This window comes from Barbus barbus (genome assembly GCF_936440315.1).
Source record: "Barbus barbus genome assembly, chromosome: 26".
Taxonomy (NCBI): Eukaryota; Metazoa; Chordata; class Actinopteri; order Cypriniformes; family Cyprinidae; genus Barbus; species Barbus barbus.
The window spans coordinates 24,252,211-24,269,187 of NC_136754.1; the positions used below are offsets into that span (position 1 = coordinate 24,252,211).

Sequence of the window (16,977 nt, forward strand, 5' to 3'; positions counted from 1 at the left end):
CCGCAGAACGGCGGGGGTGGCCCGCCGAACTGAATACGATAGCCTTTCGCTACGGTCTGCAGGACCCAAGGAGACACATTCGGCAGCCGCTGCCAGGCTGTCAAATGCTCTACTAAGGGAATCAGTCTCTCGAGACTGACCTCTGGTGCAGCCAGACCGCGGTCTTGAAGCGGCGCACCGGCAGGAGACGCGTAATCTGGCGGCTGAGGCGAGTTTCTCGGCTCCGCGCTGCCGGGCGGACAAACCTGAGAAATATACTCGCTGGGACCGGCTGTGCCCTGGAACAGCGGCAGGGTCAGCAGACAAGTCCCTGGAGGGCACCGAGGGGAGACGGTCACCGTGTGCCGCGGTGTAAGCCGCTCCACCCCGGTAGGGGTCGTCCTCCGTAGTCCTGGGGCTCACCCGTCAGGACCTCTGAACGAACCAGACCCTGCAAGGCAGGACCCAAAGAGACACATTCGGCAGCTCGCTGCCCAATGATCTTCTAAGGGAATCAGTCTCTCGAGACTGACCTCTGGGTTCAGAGAAGCGGCCAGACCGCTGTCTCGATGCGGCGCACCGGAATGAGACGCGTAATCTGGCGGCTGAGGCGAGTTTCTTGGCTCCGCGCTGCCGGGCGGACAAACCTGAGAAATATACTCGCTGGGACCGGCTGTGCCCTGGAACAGCGGCAGGGTCAGCAGACAAGTCCCTGGAGGGCACCGAGGTGAAGTGGTCACCGAGTGCGGCGGTGCAAGCCACTCCACCCCAGTAGGGGTCGCCCTCCGCGGTCCTGGGGCTCGCCCGTCAGGACCTTTTGCGCGAGGAGCTGGTATGCGGAGGAGGCTGCGCCCATCCAGCAGCCACCTGAGTTTAGAGAGCGCGCATACCCTCTGCCCACCAAAGATGTTGTAAGCAGAGCAGGAGCCTTCAAAGGCGATGCCGTGGAGGGAGACAGATAGCTCGCAAGCGTCTGTTCAACCCGCGGCATCGCCGCATACCCGCGCTGGAACGACTGGCCGGGACGAAAAGATTTCACCCGCGATCTCGACACCTCGGTGAGGAGATCGGGGAAAACGGAAGGCTCCTGTGTAGAAGTAGCTCTCTGGGGCGAGAGAGGCGGCGAAACCTCGTCAACGCTCGTCACATCAACCTCCTCGGAGGACGCAGCGGCAAGCCCTCGTCTCGGGGGAAGAGATCGCTTCCAAACCGAGAGACGGGGCACCAGATCAGGCGCGGGAGGAGATAGGGACATGCCCGTCTGACTCTCGCCAGCCAGATCAGCCTTTTTCTCTTTTTTTTCTCTCCGCAAGCCCCGCGAGCGCAGCCGCCGCTCTGCCTTTTTTTCTCTGATTTAAAGGCAGAAGCGGGACCGGCTTTATTCATTTTATGCTAGTGCAAACACTGCAGCTTGCAAAGCTCATAGTTATATCATATTGGGGTGACAGAGGCGGCGCAAACCTCGTGAACGCTTGTCACATCAACCTCCTCAGAGGAAGAGAGACGAAGCATTGAGCCCTCGTCTCGGGGGAAGAGACCGCTTCCACACCGAGAGACGGGGCGCCAGATCTGGCGGATACGGGAGGAGATAAGGACATGCCCGTCTCACACTCGCCAGCCAGATCAGCCTGCGAGCCCCACGAGTGCAGCCACCGCTCTGCCTCGGCAGCAGCGGGACCGGCACCGCGTGGGGAGCTCGCGAAGGCTCCCTTCTCGAAGAGAGCCCTCCGGGTGCGGAGACCGATTCTGCGTGCTCCGCACCCAGGCAGACCACGCACAAATCGCGTGTGTCCTCGCTCGTGATATAGCGAGGGCAAGGATGCACACACGACTCAAAACGTGGTCTGAAAGCTTCACCCCTGAGCTTGCCCTTGGCTTTGGCATGATACTGAATGCTTTCCACTTAAAACTAGGACAAACAACAGTAAATAAGACTGACACACACAGAGCGCTTCGCTGAATGACAAAAAGCTGAAGCCGGCTCCGCCGCACGTGCTTATATGCTTCCTGGTCGTGACGTCACCCCGCCCGTGACGCCTCGCCCTTGTTTGACTGATTACACATCATATTCAGAGCCTGGTCACGCTGAAGGCGTTCCCATATGCGTTTTCGACGCAGCTCGAAGTTCCTGGAAGGGAACGTACTGCGCCATTGTACAACAGTTATACCCATTCTCTCAAGAAGGAAACTCGTAATCTTGAGCGCAAATGGAGAAAAACTAACTTAGAAATTTTTAGAATTGCATAGAAAAACAGTATGTCTAGCTATAGACAGGCTCTAAAAGCTGCCAGGGCAGAGCATATCTGCAAACTCATAGATAATAACCAAAACAATCCAAGGTTCTTATTTAGCACAGTGGCTAGATTACCAAATAAACACACGCCACCCGATCTAAATATTCCCTCACAGTTTAATAGTAATGACTTTATGAATTTCTTTATTGATAAAATAGATAACATCAGACATACAATATCAAATGTAGATTCTACTGCGTCTAGTATTTCAGCTTCATTCATCGCACCCAAAGAAAAACTGCAGTGCTTTACAACTATAGGACAGGAAGAGCTAAATAAACTTATCAGTGCATCTAAACCAACAACATGTTTATTAGATCCTGTACCCACTAAACTACTGAAAGAGTTGTTACCTGTAGCAGAAGAACCGCTTCTCAATATTATTAACTCATCGTTATCTTTGGGTCACGTCCCAAAACCATTCAAGCTGGTGGTTATTAAGCCTCTCATTAAGAAACCTCAACTAGATTCTAATGAACTGGCAAATTACAGACCTATTTCAAATCTTCCATTTATGTCTAAAATTTCAGAAAAAGTTGTGTCTGCTCAATTGTGTTCCTACTTGCAAAAAAATTATCTCTATGAAGATAAAACTTCACTGCACTTGTTAAAATTACAAACGACTTGCTTCTTGCTTCAGACCAAGGCTGCATCTCACTATAGACCATGACACACTCATAGATCAATTACTAAACTATACTGGTATTCACGGGCAAGCTTTAAGATGGTTTAGATCCTACCTGTCCGATCGCTACCACTTTGTTCATTTAAATGGGCAGTCATCTCAATTATCACCAGTAAAGTATGGAGTACCACAAGGATCTTTCCTAGGTCCTCTGCTATTTTCAATATACATGTTGCCCCTTGGTAATATTATTAGAAAATACGGGATTAGTTTTCATTATTATGCTGATGATACTCTACTATATATCTCAACAAGACCAGATGAAACTTCTCCACTATCTAAGCTAATAGATTGTGTAAAAAATGTAAAAGATTGGATGACCAATCATTTCCTCCTATTCAATTCAGATAAGACAGAGATAATTCTTATTGGACCAAAAAACGGTATACAGAATCTCTTGGATTACAATTTGCAACTAGACGGATGTACTTTTACGCCCTCTAAAGTAAAAAATCTGGGTGTTATATTAGACAGCAACTTGTCCTTTGAAAATCATATTTCCCATGTTACAAAAACAGCATTCTTCCATCTTAGAAACATTGCCAAGCTTTGAAACGTGCTACCTGTTTCTGATGCAGAAAAGCTAGTTCATGCATTCATGACCTCTAGACTGGACTATTGTAATGCACTGCTAGGTGGTTGTCCTGCATCTTCAATAAACAAGCTACAGATAGTCCAAAATGCAGCAGCTAGAGTACTTACCAGGTCAAGAAAATATGATCATGTTACCCAAATTTTACAGTCTCTGCACTGGCTACCTATTAAGTTCTATATCATTTACAAAATATTATTACTTGCCTATAAGGCCCTAAATGGTTTAGCTCCTGTATACCTAACTCGTCTTCTACCACGCTACAATCCAACCCGCTCCCTAAGGTCGCAAAACTCTGGACTTTTGGTAGTACCTAGGATAGCAAAATCCACTAAAGGAGGTAGAGCTTTTTCACATTTGGCTCCCAAACGCTGGAATAGCCTTCCTGATAACGTTCACACTCTCTCTGTTTAAATCTAGATTAAAGAGACATCTCTTTTGCCAAGCATTCACATAATGTATCTTATAATCTTGTACTGCAGTTATATCTGATCAAATGTACATTATTATTATTCTTTAGCTTGGGTTGAACAAATCATTTTTGCTTAGATGGAACAGCAGCTACGCTAATTATGTCTCTATTTGTTTCTCTGTTTCTGTCACGGGATTAACATCCCATGGTAACTAGGAATTACAGAAGTTTCAGTCTGGATCCAACCTTTAAATGATCTGAGATGACCAAACACCTGAGAAAAGATAATGCCAATCCCTCAGAGGACCTCAGAGGATGCCAATGCTCAGACAACATACAGAATTACCAAATTTCGCCATAAGTTAAATATATTAAGGTTCTGCAATATATAAATATATTGTGGAAACTTAATTTCCTGTAGAGCTGCTTTGCAACAATTTGTATCGTAAAAAGTGCTATACAAATAAACTTGAACTTGAACTCACTAATCCTGATTCATTGTAAAATTGTCCGTGTGACTGGTGCACTGCAGATGTTAAAAATGGGAGTAAGAGTAAGTTTAGTCTTCCAAAATTCTTGAAACAAGAAACTTCTAATGCGTCAAAATCTTCTGTGTGCTGAAAATAAGTAAATGGATTAAATTTGAAGAAACCCATCAGGGAGTACAATGATATTCTCACAAAAATAGCTTTATGTGGACAGCAGCTTCCCCAAGTCTTATTCTTCAAAAGAGACTAGGAGTACCTGATTTTCCTCAATTTTTATTAAATTTTGTGTGTATTATTAAAGCAGAATGCAGAATGCTTACGTAAATAAGCAATCATACTGCGAGGGCAATTTGGAAAAAATATGCTCAGCATGACATTGTGAATTGCATCAGCATCAGCTCAAGGTTTACCTTGAGCACCTGCAGTAATCCTTTCTCTCGCTGCAAATATTACAATAAAATTATATTTCTCCTTAGAGGTACAGTTCTTCCATCCTCTCTGATTTTGAGTTTGACCTCAGCAATGCAGTTATTGTAATAAAATGACGTATAATATACTGCATTTTTGTTTTGCTACAATATTATTCTCACTTATTCTTAATTTACTTTAGTAAAGAATTAAGTATTAATTAAATGAAATAACTATTATTAAAATATTTAGCAATTTATAAGTGGCCTTTATCTATAACATTTACTCATACTGGATCTATTGCTCTGATAAAAGCAGTTTGTGCATGCATTTCCCCCCCCCCCATTATATTGAGACAGAACTCTTTAATTTAACTAAAATAATTACTTGATTGTGAGTGAGTTGTGAATTCAGATGGAAGTATGGCATTAGAACACTTTCATGCTAATTATTCTTTATCAATACCTTCTTTACAAGTCTGCTATCTGTTAATAATGTTAATACTCTGGTCTAGAACTTCTGCTTCTGCCAGCTAACCAAATTCAGCTAAGTTATTGTAAATTTTAAGTGGATATATAAGGTAAAGGTTGAGAATGTGAATACTTGAGATGGCCCTTTAGTGCTTGATTTATGAAAAAGTATATTACCAGATGAACCAGTACTGCCCCCATCTGGTTGGTTTTTTACCATCTCTCTTCCAATTAAGTTCATGTACAGAAATGACATATTCTGTAATAAATTATGATTTAAATGTTTTGTACAGGCTAATATTTCTTAATAGGACAGAATATTCTGCTTCAAGGAAATTAAATGATGCTATTAATTTTTCAGCAAATATGATGGGACCAAGATACCATAAGAATAATGTGTTTTGTAATGCAGATGAGACATTTATAAATTACAGACAATTACAGAAATTAACTTACCATGACAACACAATGTAGTGAAGTCATTAAATGCACAACTTTGCTTCCAGAATTAGACTCTGACTGCTGAGTGAAAATGAAAATAAAAATAAATATGTATTATATTTTAAGAAACTGTATGCTCAGGACACATTGCTATCTGTAACTAAATACAACAATGTATTATCATTTCAATTACACTCTTATATTGTGCATTTTGAAACTATGCACAAAAAACGAGAATGGTTTGAGAACTCAGTTCAGTGCATGGGTCTTCACTGAAGGATAAAGAAAAACTCTGCCATGACACTTGATAATTCTGTTTCTCTTGCTTACATTTCATTTATATCATATAGCAGAAAAGAAACCTTCTTTTAACAACGTACAGTATGTGAGACTAGTATCAGATTGGATAAAGTGATCTGCTGTTCAACGAGCCATAAATACATTTAGAATTTAGACTTGGATAAATATAGTTCAGAAAAACCCACTGTGATGACAGCACATCAACAACAAAGGCAGTTGCGTCGCTCAGTGGTTGTTCTTAGTGTTCTGTGCTTCTGGGAGACAAACACTTACAGACCAGGTAAGAAAGCTAGTTTTTCATATCATTATTATAGTCTACATAATATAGTCTATACATCAGCAAATATATAGGTTTGACATCACTAACATATTTTGAAATTTCCAAAGCCATTCGCATCAAGCAGTTTAGGTTTGGGGTTAAGTTATAACATTGTGTTCAAAAATCTTAACAAAAAGTGAAACACTTGATCATTTGTGAAGTGCAACATCTCATGTGTTATATATGACATACAAAACAAACATATTTATCAATACAACATGCTTATTTCAATTCTTGGATATTCCATTTGACGTCAGTATGACGCTGCTGTGGAAGATCTTATTGGGAATCTTTCTCATTGGACGACTCAGTCAAAGTCAAGACCTTCTAGAGGAGAATGTAGAGCAGACAGCGTTGGATAAAGGGACTGAGGGAGGAGAGGACGTGGAAGAGCCTGAGGGTCCGGAAACAGATGTCAGTCAACCTGATCATAGACAGCCATGTGCCATGTGGATGGGAGGTGTTCCTGGCACACCAGGGCACAGTGGTAAACCTGGAAGAGATGGCAGAGATGGGCGTGATGGACCGAGGGGTGAGAAAGGAGATAAAGGTTAGAGTAAGCTCACTTTATACTGTTTGGAACTTTGCTAGATCATTTGTCTGAAACTTACAGTGCTTCTGAATTCTGTAAGTGGCATCTGTGAACAAATAATTATAGACCCCCCCCCACCTTTTTTTTTCAAAATGACATGAGCTTTCCTTAGCGATTTTTGCAATTCATTTTAATTCATATTTCAACATTAATCTAAATTTCTCTCTTAATTTTCTTAATGTTACTCTTGTTGTTTTTGTGAATGATTCATGTTGCTCTGCCTCTGAAACCGCTTTTTATCTTAGAGGTCTTTACCAATGGCTTGTTACACAAAGCTATTTAAACAAACTCTGAGTTTCAGAGTAGGTTTAGAGTTGAAAAACAAACAAATCCAACCCAATTTAGATGAGGTATGTACCATGAAGCTAGTTGAACAAACTCAGGGTTACAGGACTGAAAAAACCAAAACCAATCCAACCAGGCTTTGTCAGTACCATTACACTAATCATCAGCTTTTTTTGTCAACTCAGGCTTTGATCCTAGAAAATATCTAACTCTCTACTACCAAAACCAGCTTTGTGAAATAGGCCACAAGAGAGAAGGGCAGTGTAAATAATGTTATCCAATAGTCAAACATTAAACATAAATGTTGAAATAGTAATTTCACTTGACATCAGAGTGTTGATGAGCAGAACACATACAGGCAAGCTTTACTGACTGAAAAAAATTTAATTAAAGTAAAAATTGACTGAAAACTATTTTTTTATTTTTTATTTTGTCTAAATAAGAATTATTTATCTTACATTGAAGCTTTTGTTTATGGTGAAATTAAGTTGTAAAAAGCCATTGATATATGCGGTACACTGAAAAAATGGGAAACCACACTTATTGACAAATTCACTAAATTATATGATTTGTAATCTATAAAAGTAAACTGTGTTTACTTTTCAAAGTGGAACTTCAGTCAGTGTTGATGCTATGGGAATGCCTCCGGTGTTGCTGGTATCTGAAGCATGTGTGCAAATAGCTAGTTCAATTGGTTGATGGCAGTGACATTACAGTGAAAGATTACACTCTTTTAGGGGTATCTGAAGCATGTGTGCAAATAGCTAGTTCAATTGGTTGATGGCAGTGACATGACAGTGAAAGATTACACTCTTCACACACCTTGGCCAGGCTGAAAGTGCCCCTATTATGGGTAATGAAAGGTTCATATTTTGGTTTTGGGAGTCCCCAACATCAGGTAGACATGCACAAAAGGTCCAAAAACACTTTTATTGACTTGTAATATGCATTTATTTTTACCTTATTTGCTCGACAACTCCCAGACGATTTGTTTAACGATTCATTTTTCCAGACCCCTCCTTTGCGTGGCGCTAATCTGCGGTGATTGGTCCGATTGGTCAATTCCATTTCCATTTCATCATGCCTGCTTGATAAAGCAGTATTTGTGAGGGCATTACTGGGGAAACCGCTATTTTTACCACTCCAAAAGCGGCACCTAGTGGCAAACAATGAATTTGCATTTTATTTCAGACCAACACAAAAATTACCCACAAGTGGGCGGGCAATATGCTAACGTTTCATGTTGATGTCAACATGAAACGGCTTGGGATGTTTTAAAAACGACTTGTTTCAATGATTCAGAGTCGACTCTTTCTTTTGAGAGACAATAACTTTATACACGGTGCACTTTCAGATTTAAAACTTTGCAGGATGTTTTCGTTCACTTAGAGCTGTGTTACACACTGCATGAAAGGTAATTTTCAAAAATCCATAATAGGGGCACTTTAAGTTCCTCTTCAGGAACTCGAGCTGTGTCGACGACGCTTTGAGAACGCATACAGCGTAACCGGCTCTGAATACCAATGAAATCTGTCCAATGGATGGGAGGGACGTCACGGGCGAGGTAATGTAATGACCAGCTGGCATAAAAGCACGTACGGTGAAACCGGCGTCAGCTTTTTGTCATTCAGCAAGCGCTCTGTGTTTCTGTCAGTCTTATTTACTGTTGTCTTGTCTTTAGCTATGTCTAAGAAGAGCCAGTTTAAGGCTTGGATTATGGGAGAAGCGCATTACGACCTGTGTGTCCCTCCCTGCAAAAGTTTTGTGTACAGGGGATACACACAGCTTGTGTGTGTCTGGCGTTCCCCGCGGCGTTCCCCGCTGAGGCGGGGCGGGGACGGCGCTCGCGGGGTTCGCATCGGGATCTGATGGAGGGATCGGAGACGAGCGTGTCTCTATCTCCATCCTCACCTGTCAGATCCCATGACCGCTCCTCGAGTTCGGAAGCCCGCCTTGCGGTTACTTCCCCTCGGGCAGCGGCATCGGTGCTTCTCGTGTCTTCCTCCGAGGACGTTGACATGGAAGTCGTCGAGCATGTTGCACCCACTCTGTCGCCCCAATAGGAGGAGCCTGTGGAGTGTCTTGTCAAACCGCACAGAGGGTTATACGAGCGTTTTCTGCAGTTTCAGACTCACCTCCACATCGGAGCCTGCCTTTTTTTCCCTGACCTCCACACTGAGGTGTCGAGGTCGTAGGGAAAATATTTCGGCCCGCCTCTTCGTCCCCTCATTCGATTACTACGATAATGTGCGGGGGACGAGTGAGCGCGGTTACAGAGCGATGCCGCGGGTGGAACAGACGCTGCGAGCTATCTGTCCCCTGACGCTGCATCGTCTCTGAAGGCAAGGGGTACGCAGCAGCGGGTCAGGCTGGCTTATGTCTGCACATCATGCTGGTGTTGCGGGCATGCCAGGCTGACCTGCTCAAGGAGTTGGATGAGGGCGAGGGATTAGTGTGGAGCACATCCGTGAACTCCGCAAAACCGCTGATTTGTCTCTCCGCGCCGCCAGGGAGACCGTCAAGGCGATCTATGGCAGCCCTGGTGACGGCGGAGAGGCATCTTTGGTTGACCCTGTCGGATTTAAAAAAAAAACGCGACAGGGCCTTCCTTCTGGACGCCCCACTTTGCCTTCTGGCCTTTTTTGGTTTGGGAGGCAGGTGGCGGCGTTCCAGTGGTTTCTCCCTCACCGCTCTCTAGCTCACGGGGCTGCTGGGCGAGAGCAGCCCCTGCCGCGTGCTGGCTCCTCGTGTAGGCAAGCTTGCCCCTGCGGGAGCGGGTCGGGGCAATAAGAAGGGTGCGCGGTCAAAGACCTCCCAGCCAAGCAGGCGAAGAGGTCTTCGGCCAAGAAGCCCTGATGTGAGTGGGATCAGGGCTTATTGTAATGCACTGCTAGCTGGTTGTCCTGCATCTTCAATAAACAAGCTACAGATAGTCCAAAATGCAGCGGCTAGAGTTCTTACCAGATCAAGAAAATATGATCATATTACTCCAATTTTACAGTCTCTGCATTGGCTACCTCTTCAGTTCCGTATCATTTACAAATTATTATTACTTGCCTATAAGGCCCTAAATGGTTTAGCACCTGCGTATCTAACTTGTCTTCTACCACGCTATAATCCAACCCGCTATCTAAGGTCGCAAAACTCTGGACTTTTGGTAGTACCTAGGATAGCAAAGTCCACTAAAGGAGGTAGAGCTTTTTCACATTTGGCTCCCAAACTCTGGAATAGCCTTCCTGATAACATTCGGGGTTCAGACACACTCTCTCTGTTTAAATCTAGATTAAAGACACATCTCTTTAGCCAAGCATACACATAATGCATTTTATAATCTTGTACTGCAGTTATATCTGATCAAATGTACATTATTATTATTCTTTAGCTTGGGTTGAACAATTTATTTTTGCTTAGATGGAACAGCAGCTACGCTAATCATGTCTCTGCTTGTCTCTACGTTCCTGCCAGGAATTACAGAACTTCAGTCTGGATCTAACCATTACATGATCTGAGATGACCGAACACCTGAGATGGAGGATCAGCGCCGGGAGATGACGTATGTGTCCCTGATCGTAGGCAGAGGCCAAACACCTGGATGAACGCCAGAGACAGATCCCCATTGAGGACACCGCCACTTAGACAGCCATCGGAAAAGACCACTGGAACCAGCTGAGCCCATTCAATCTGACTTGCTGCAGTTTGGAACTGAACTGCTGGTTTGTTTGGCCAGAGGAGAATTGGCCCCCCGACTGAGCCTGGTTTCTCCCAAGGTTTTTTCTCCATTCTGTCACCGATGGAGTTTTGGTTCCTTGCCGCTGTCGCCTCTGGCTTGCTTAGTTGGGGACGCTTCATTTCCAGCGATATCGCCGACCTTATTGCAAAGACACTATTCAAACTTATTGACACTTTATTTTCCTTTTTTTTATATTGTGCAGTGCTTTGACACAATTTGCATTGTAAAAAGCGTTATATAAGTAAAGGTGACTTGACTTGACTTGACTTATGAGGGTAGCCCCCGCTGGGGTAGAGCGCACAGTGATCGTTGCCCCCCAGCGCCCTCAGGAGATTGTTCTGCCAACCCTGCCACCTATGGTGCTTCAGGGCGCAGCGGTCTCCAGCGAGCTTATATCTCAGTCTCTTCCGCCCGGTATCGTAACGGAGGTGAGATGCTCGCCACCCCTTCAGGGGTCTCTGGAGCAGCTAGCCGCTCCGGGTTACACCAGAGGCCAGTCTCGAGAGACTGGTTCCCTTATTAGACTATTTCACAGCGTGGATACTACTGCCACATGTGTCTTGATGGGTCCTGCGCACTGTAGAGAGAGGCTACAGATTCCAGTTCGATTCTCGTCCGCCTCAATTCAATGGGGTGATTTCCACGTTAGTGGGCCCCAAGCAGGCTCTGGTAATGGAACAAGAGGTAGATACTCTCTTAAGGAAGGAAGCCATCGAGGTGGGTCCTCCTTACGAAGAGAGTCCGGGTTCTACAGCCGGTACTTCATAGTTCCAAGGAGGATGGAGGATTGCATCCCATTTTAGATCTGCATCAGGTGAACCGCTCAGTCTGCAAGACTGAAGTTCATGATGCGCAGGTAAGTATCTCAGATCAAGTCCGAGGACTGGTTTGACACATAGATCTAAAAGATGCATACTTCCATGTCTCCATCCTTCCCACTCACAGGAAGTTCCTGAGGTTTGCTTTTGGGGGCAAAGCTTACCAATATCGGGTACTTCCCTTCGGTCTAGCACTCTCACCCCACACTTTTACGAGTGTGTGGGCGCCACGTTAGCTCCGGGCTACGGGGCGTCCGTATACTCAATTACATCGACTATCGGTTGATTCTCGCTCTATCAGAGCGGAGGGCGGCTCAACATTGAGGTGTTGTTCTCGCTCACTTAAAAGTGTTGGGGTTAAGACTGAACCCCAAGGAAAGTGTGATTTCTCCATTACAGAGAACCACTTATCTGGGGGTGGTGGGGATTCGACCACGGTGCAGGCACGTATGTCTCCTGCTCGTCGAGTCAATTCTTACGAAAGTCAGGAGGGTGAAAGAAGGCCAGTCACTCACTGTCAAGCAGTTTCAGATACTGCTGGGTCTGGTGGCAGCTGCGTCCAACGGGATACCTTTTGGCCTGCTGTACATGAGACCCCTACAGTGGTGGCTCAAGACCAAGGGAAAACCCGCTTCGCATGATCAAGGTCACGCGCCGGTGCCTACGTGCCTTGGACATGTGGAGACAACCTTGGTTCTTGTCCCAGGGCCTGGTGTTGGGAGCTCCTTGTCGCCGCGTAACGCTAGCGACGGACGCATCCCTCACCGGTTGGGGGGTGGTCATCATCTCTCCTGGCACATCTAGATGCTGGCCGTGTTTCAGGCTCTGAAATGCTCTCTCCCAGACCTAAGAGACTGTCATGTGTTAGTTCGCACCGACAACACATCGGAGGTCTCTTATAGCAACCACCAAGGAGGTCTGCGGTTCGCGCCCCCTGTACAGGCTGGCGCACCAGATCTTTGTGTGGGCTATGAGGCCGAGCTCTCCTGGTTGGTCGAGCTGGCATTGTTCCCCTCAACTTAGAGGGTCACCTTGAGCATGCCGCTCCCTTCTGAGCGTCTGAGTTAGCATCTCAATGGAGAGCAGACACCCTGCCGAGGCAGGGGCTGTTATCCGGGGAATGGATGCTTCACACCGAGGTGGTGAAGCAGATCTGTAGAGTGTTTGGCCAGGCTCAGGTGGACCTCTTCGCTACTCATGCAGCGCAATGTCCCCTCTGGTACTCTCTACGTCATCCAGCTCCGAGGGGCTGGATGCCGTGGTACAGACGTGGCCGAGGCTTCGTCTGTACGCCTTTCCCCTGATTGCTCTGCTCCCCGGAGCTCTGGAGAGAGTGCGCCGGGACGGACTCCGGCTTATTTATTAGCCCCGTTCTGGCCGGGCCGAGTATGGTTCTCGGACCTGATTTCCCTCCTCGACGGCTCTCCTTGGGAGATTCCAGTCAGGAGGGATCTCCTCTCACAGGCAGGAGGCACCTTGTGCATCCCCGCCCGGAGTTGTGGAAGCTGTGGGTGTGGCCCCTGAGGGGGCACAGATCATAGCTTCCGGTCTCTCAACTGAGGTTGTTGAGACCATTCTCCAGTCCAGAGCTCTCTCTACGAGGAGACGGTACACCCTGAAGTGGAGACTCTTTCTTCACTTCATGGTGCAGAGATCGCCAGCTCAACCCAGTTAACTGCCCAGTAGGTACAGTGCTGGAGTTCCTGCAGGCTCGACTCTCCGCAGGGTTAGCCCACTCCACCTTGAAGGTCTATGTGGCGGCAATTTCTGCTTACCACACCCCTCTTGGTGGATTGACAGTGGGCGCACAACCCCTAGTTACACGTTTCCTCCGTGGTGCACTGAGGCTAAGGCCTCCGGTACGGTCTCGGGTCCCTCCTTGGGACCTGGCTGTGGTGTTAAACGCTCTCTGTAGGCCTCCCTTCGAGCCTATTGAGGAGATCTCAGATGGCCCTGAAGACTGTGTTTCTTCTGGCGATTTCATCTCTGAAGAGAGTTGGGGATTTGCGGCCCTGTCAGTGGCCCCTTCTCACTTGGACTTTGCGAAGTTCCTTTGGTCACGCCACAGCCTGTCGTACTGCAGGCCTTTAGTCCTCCTCCCTTTCGGGAGCCTGACCAGCAAAAGCTAAATCGTATGCGTCCAGTGTGAGCACTGGACGCATGCGTCCACAGAGCTGCCATGTGGAGAAGGGCGGACCAGTTGCTTGTCTGCTATGGTCCCCCTAAGAGAGGTCTTCCTGCTTCCAAGCACACCCTCAGTCGGTGGATTGTGGATGCCATTCAGATGGCCTATGAGTCTTCTGACCTCCCCTCACCGATGGGAGTCAGGGCTCATTCCACTAGGAGTGTGGCGGCCTCCAAGGCCTTTCTTGCAGGTGTCCCTATCCAGGACATCTGCAACGCTGCGGGTTGGTCCACGCCTCTGACTTTGTCAGATTTTTGGCCTGGACATGCGAGCCACTCCAGGCTCTTCTGTTCTTTTGCCCTAGCTGTGCTCCTTTGGATACACACAGGGCAGGGGTTTGGAAGTCTGGGGACGTGGGTATCTTGTTCCCCAAAGCGTCGTCGACGCAGCTCGAGTTCCTGAAGAGGAACGTCTTAGGTTACTCTCGTAACCCCAGTTCCTCGAGGGAACGAGACGCTGCATCACGGGGCCACACTTCCGGCATCCCTGCCAGCGCTTGCTTCATTCCCAAAGCTGACGCCGGTTTCACCGCACGTGCTTTTATGCCAGCTGGTCATTACGTCACCTCGCCCGTGATGTCCCTCCCATCCATTGGACAGATTTCATTGGTATTCAGAGCCGGTTACGCTCTAGGCGTTCCCCAAAGCGTCATCGACGCAGCGTCTCGTTCCCTCGAGGAACTGGGGTTATGAGAGTAACCTAAGACGTTATACTGGTTGTTGGAGAGAGGAAGCAGCTCCCAGCAGGCTGGATAAGCTTCCTCACAAGCCATAAATGCTCCCCACGGTGAGCCATTTCTCCCCCATCTTCACCAGGAAGTGGTGAGATTATGGGAGAAACTGTACTCAGCCTGTGTTCTTGCCTCTTATACATCCAGTTGCCTTTTTTGTGGAAGGCCCTCAAAGCCCTCTCAGCCTGCTATAAAGGCTCATGGCCAAGGCTTACATAGCGGCCAACAGGCTGGTGGTGCCCTGCACACCATGCTGGTGTTGCAGGCCTATCAGGCCCAACTTTTGCAGGACTTTGCCCTTTGTGCCACCAAGTAGGTACACTGTAAAAAGTGATAAGTTGACTTAACTTAAAAAAAAATTGAGGAAACCCCTTTGCCTTAAAATTATCAAATAAATAATAATAAAAAAAAATAAGTTAAGTGAATTGTCAGATTCAGGGGTTTCCTCAATTCTTTTTTAAGTTAAGTCAACTTATCACTTTTTGGAGTGATTAAGTTAAGTCAACTTATCACTTTTTACAGTGTAGGCAGGGCCACAGAGCAACATCTGTGGCTTATCCTTTTAGGGCTCAAGGGGAAAGAAAGATCTTTGCTCCTTGATGCCCCATTCACACCTTTTTGTCTTTTTGGCACCTCCTTTGAGACTGTGGTCCAGAAGTTAAGGAAGGCGAAGGTTATTTTGGTGGCATTTGAGCAACACATCCCTTTGCCATGGTAGGGATCCTTCAATCCTCTCCTCTGACTCTGCTTCTATAGTCCCAGCTGGAGACGGTCAGAAAACAAGCATTGCGGCCCACACCCTCTCTCCACGAAGTCATGTTCGAGGTGGCAAACTTGTACTAAGCCCAGGACTGATCTTAGGGAAGTAAGACAACAAAAGACAAAGCACTAGGATCCTTCCAGGCTTCTGATTCTGATCTTGTAACAACCTATTTAATTGAGTTGTACGACTGCTAAAGTATATAATGCTTCTGTTTTTTTTTTCAGGTGAAGCAGGTGAGAAAGGAGATCCTGGACAGAAGGGAGACATTGGCCCTGCTGGACCAAGAGGCTTTCCTGGGAACCCAGGTCTGAAAGGGGCCCGTGGCGAAAGTGCCTTGTCTTACCATTCAGCCTTTAGTGTAGGTCTGAGTGAGCTTGTTCGTGCCACCAATGTGCCAATCCGCTTCAACAAGTTCTTCTACAATGACCAGCACCATTATGATGACGTTTCCGGAAAGTTCCGCTGTGTTCTGCCAGGAGTGTACTTCTTTACTTATCATCTCACCGTCTACACTAAAGATGCTAAAGTCAGTCTCTACCTGAATGACAAGACCATCATGTTCACCTTTGACCAATACCAAGAGACCAATGTGGATCAAGCATCAGGTTCTGTTATCTTGCGTTTGGAGGCAGGAGATGAGGTATGGCTACAAATCTATGGAGATGAGGCATTTGGGGGAGTGTATGCAGATAACACCAACGACTCTACCTTCTCCGGTTTCCTCCTGTATCCTAATATTCCTGCATCTGCACTGAGACGTTGACAATCCCTAAATGAATTAATTTGGTTATTTTTAGCATCGGGAGATGTGATTCAGTTTTGCACCAAGCTATAGCTATGAGGTTCAGCAAAGTATTGCATGTAATTTGAAATCTATTTTAATTGCTGTTTTACAGAGCAAAGATAGTGATAGTATAGTATGTCTGCCAAATTATTCAAAATTGTTGATGAGTGTAGAGGTATCCCCTATAAAATCAGTCAAAATGTTACCAGACCAATGGAAATTATTTGAAAGTTGTTGTTTTTTTTTCTTTCTTGTAATTGCAATTGTAATTGTAACCCTTAAGCATGCAGCTGCATCTTGGACAGTGATTTCAATTAATATATTGAAATTTCTATTCTGTTTTTCGACTTTTTCAACTTCGTTTACGTAGATTTTTTAAAACTTACTGTATTCAATACATGAATTTCTAAGGCCTCTATATTGTCAATATGGTTATTTAGCCTATTTGCCTTTTGTCGTCTGATGTTATAGCAAGTAAAAGGCATTTCATAATATATATATATACAGAATAACAACAACAAAAATCCAGAAATATGCATTTTAAAAAAAGTTAAATTGATTTGCATTTTAATGAGTGAAATAAGTATTTGAGCCTTTCGCAAAACAAAACTTAGTAGTTGGTGGCAAAACCACACACAGAGGTCAGACGTTTCTTGTTGTTGGCCACCAGGTTTGCACAAATCTCCGGAGGGATTTTGTCCC

General features: G+C 45.7%; 1 protein-coding gene across 1 annotated transcript; it reads left to right on the forward strand.

Annotated features, from left to right (window-relative positions):
* Positions 1-6,255: 6,255 nt before the first annotated feature.
* LOC306846531 (adiponectin-like) lies at positions 6,256-16,689 on the forward strand. The gene is made up of 3 exons (XM_079379964.1): positions 6,256-6,349; positions 6,646-6,938; positions 15,716-16,689. Exons 2-3 carry the CDS (start codon positions 6,647-6,649, stop codon positions 16,252-16,254), a joined length of 831 nt encoding a protein of 276 aa, XP_079236090.1. The 5' UTR covers positions 6,256-6,349; position 6,646; the 3' UTR covers positions 16,255-16,689.
* Positions 16,690-16,977: the final 288 nt, after the last annotated feature.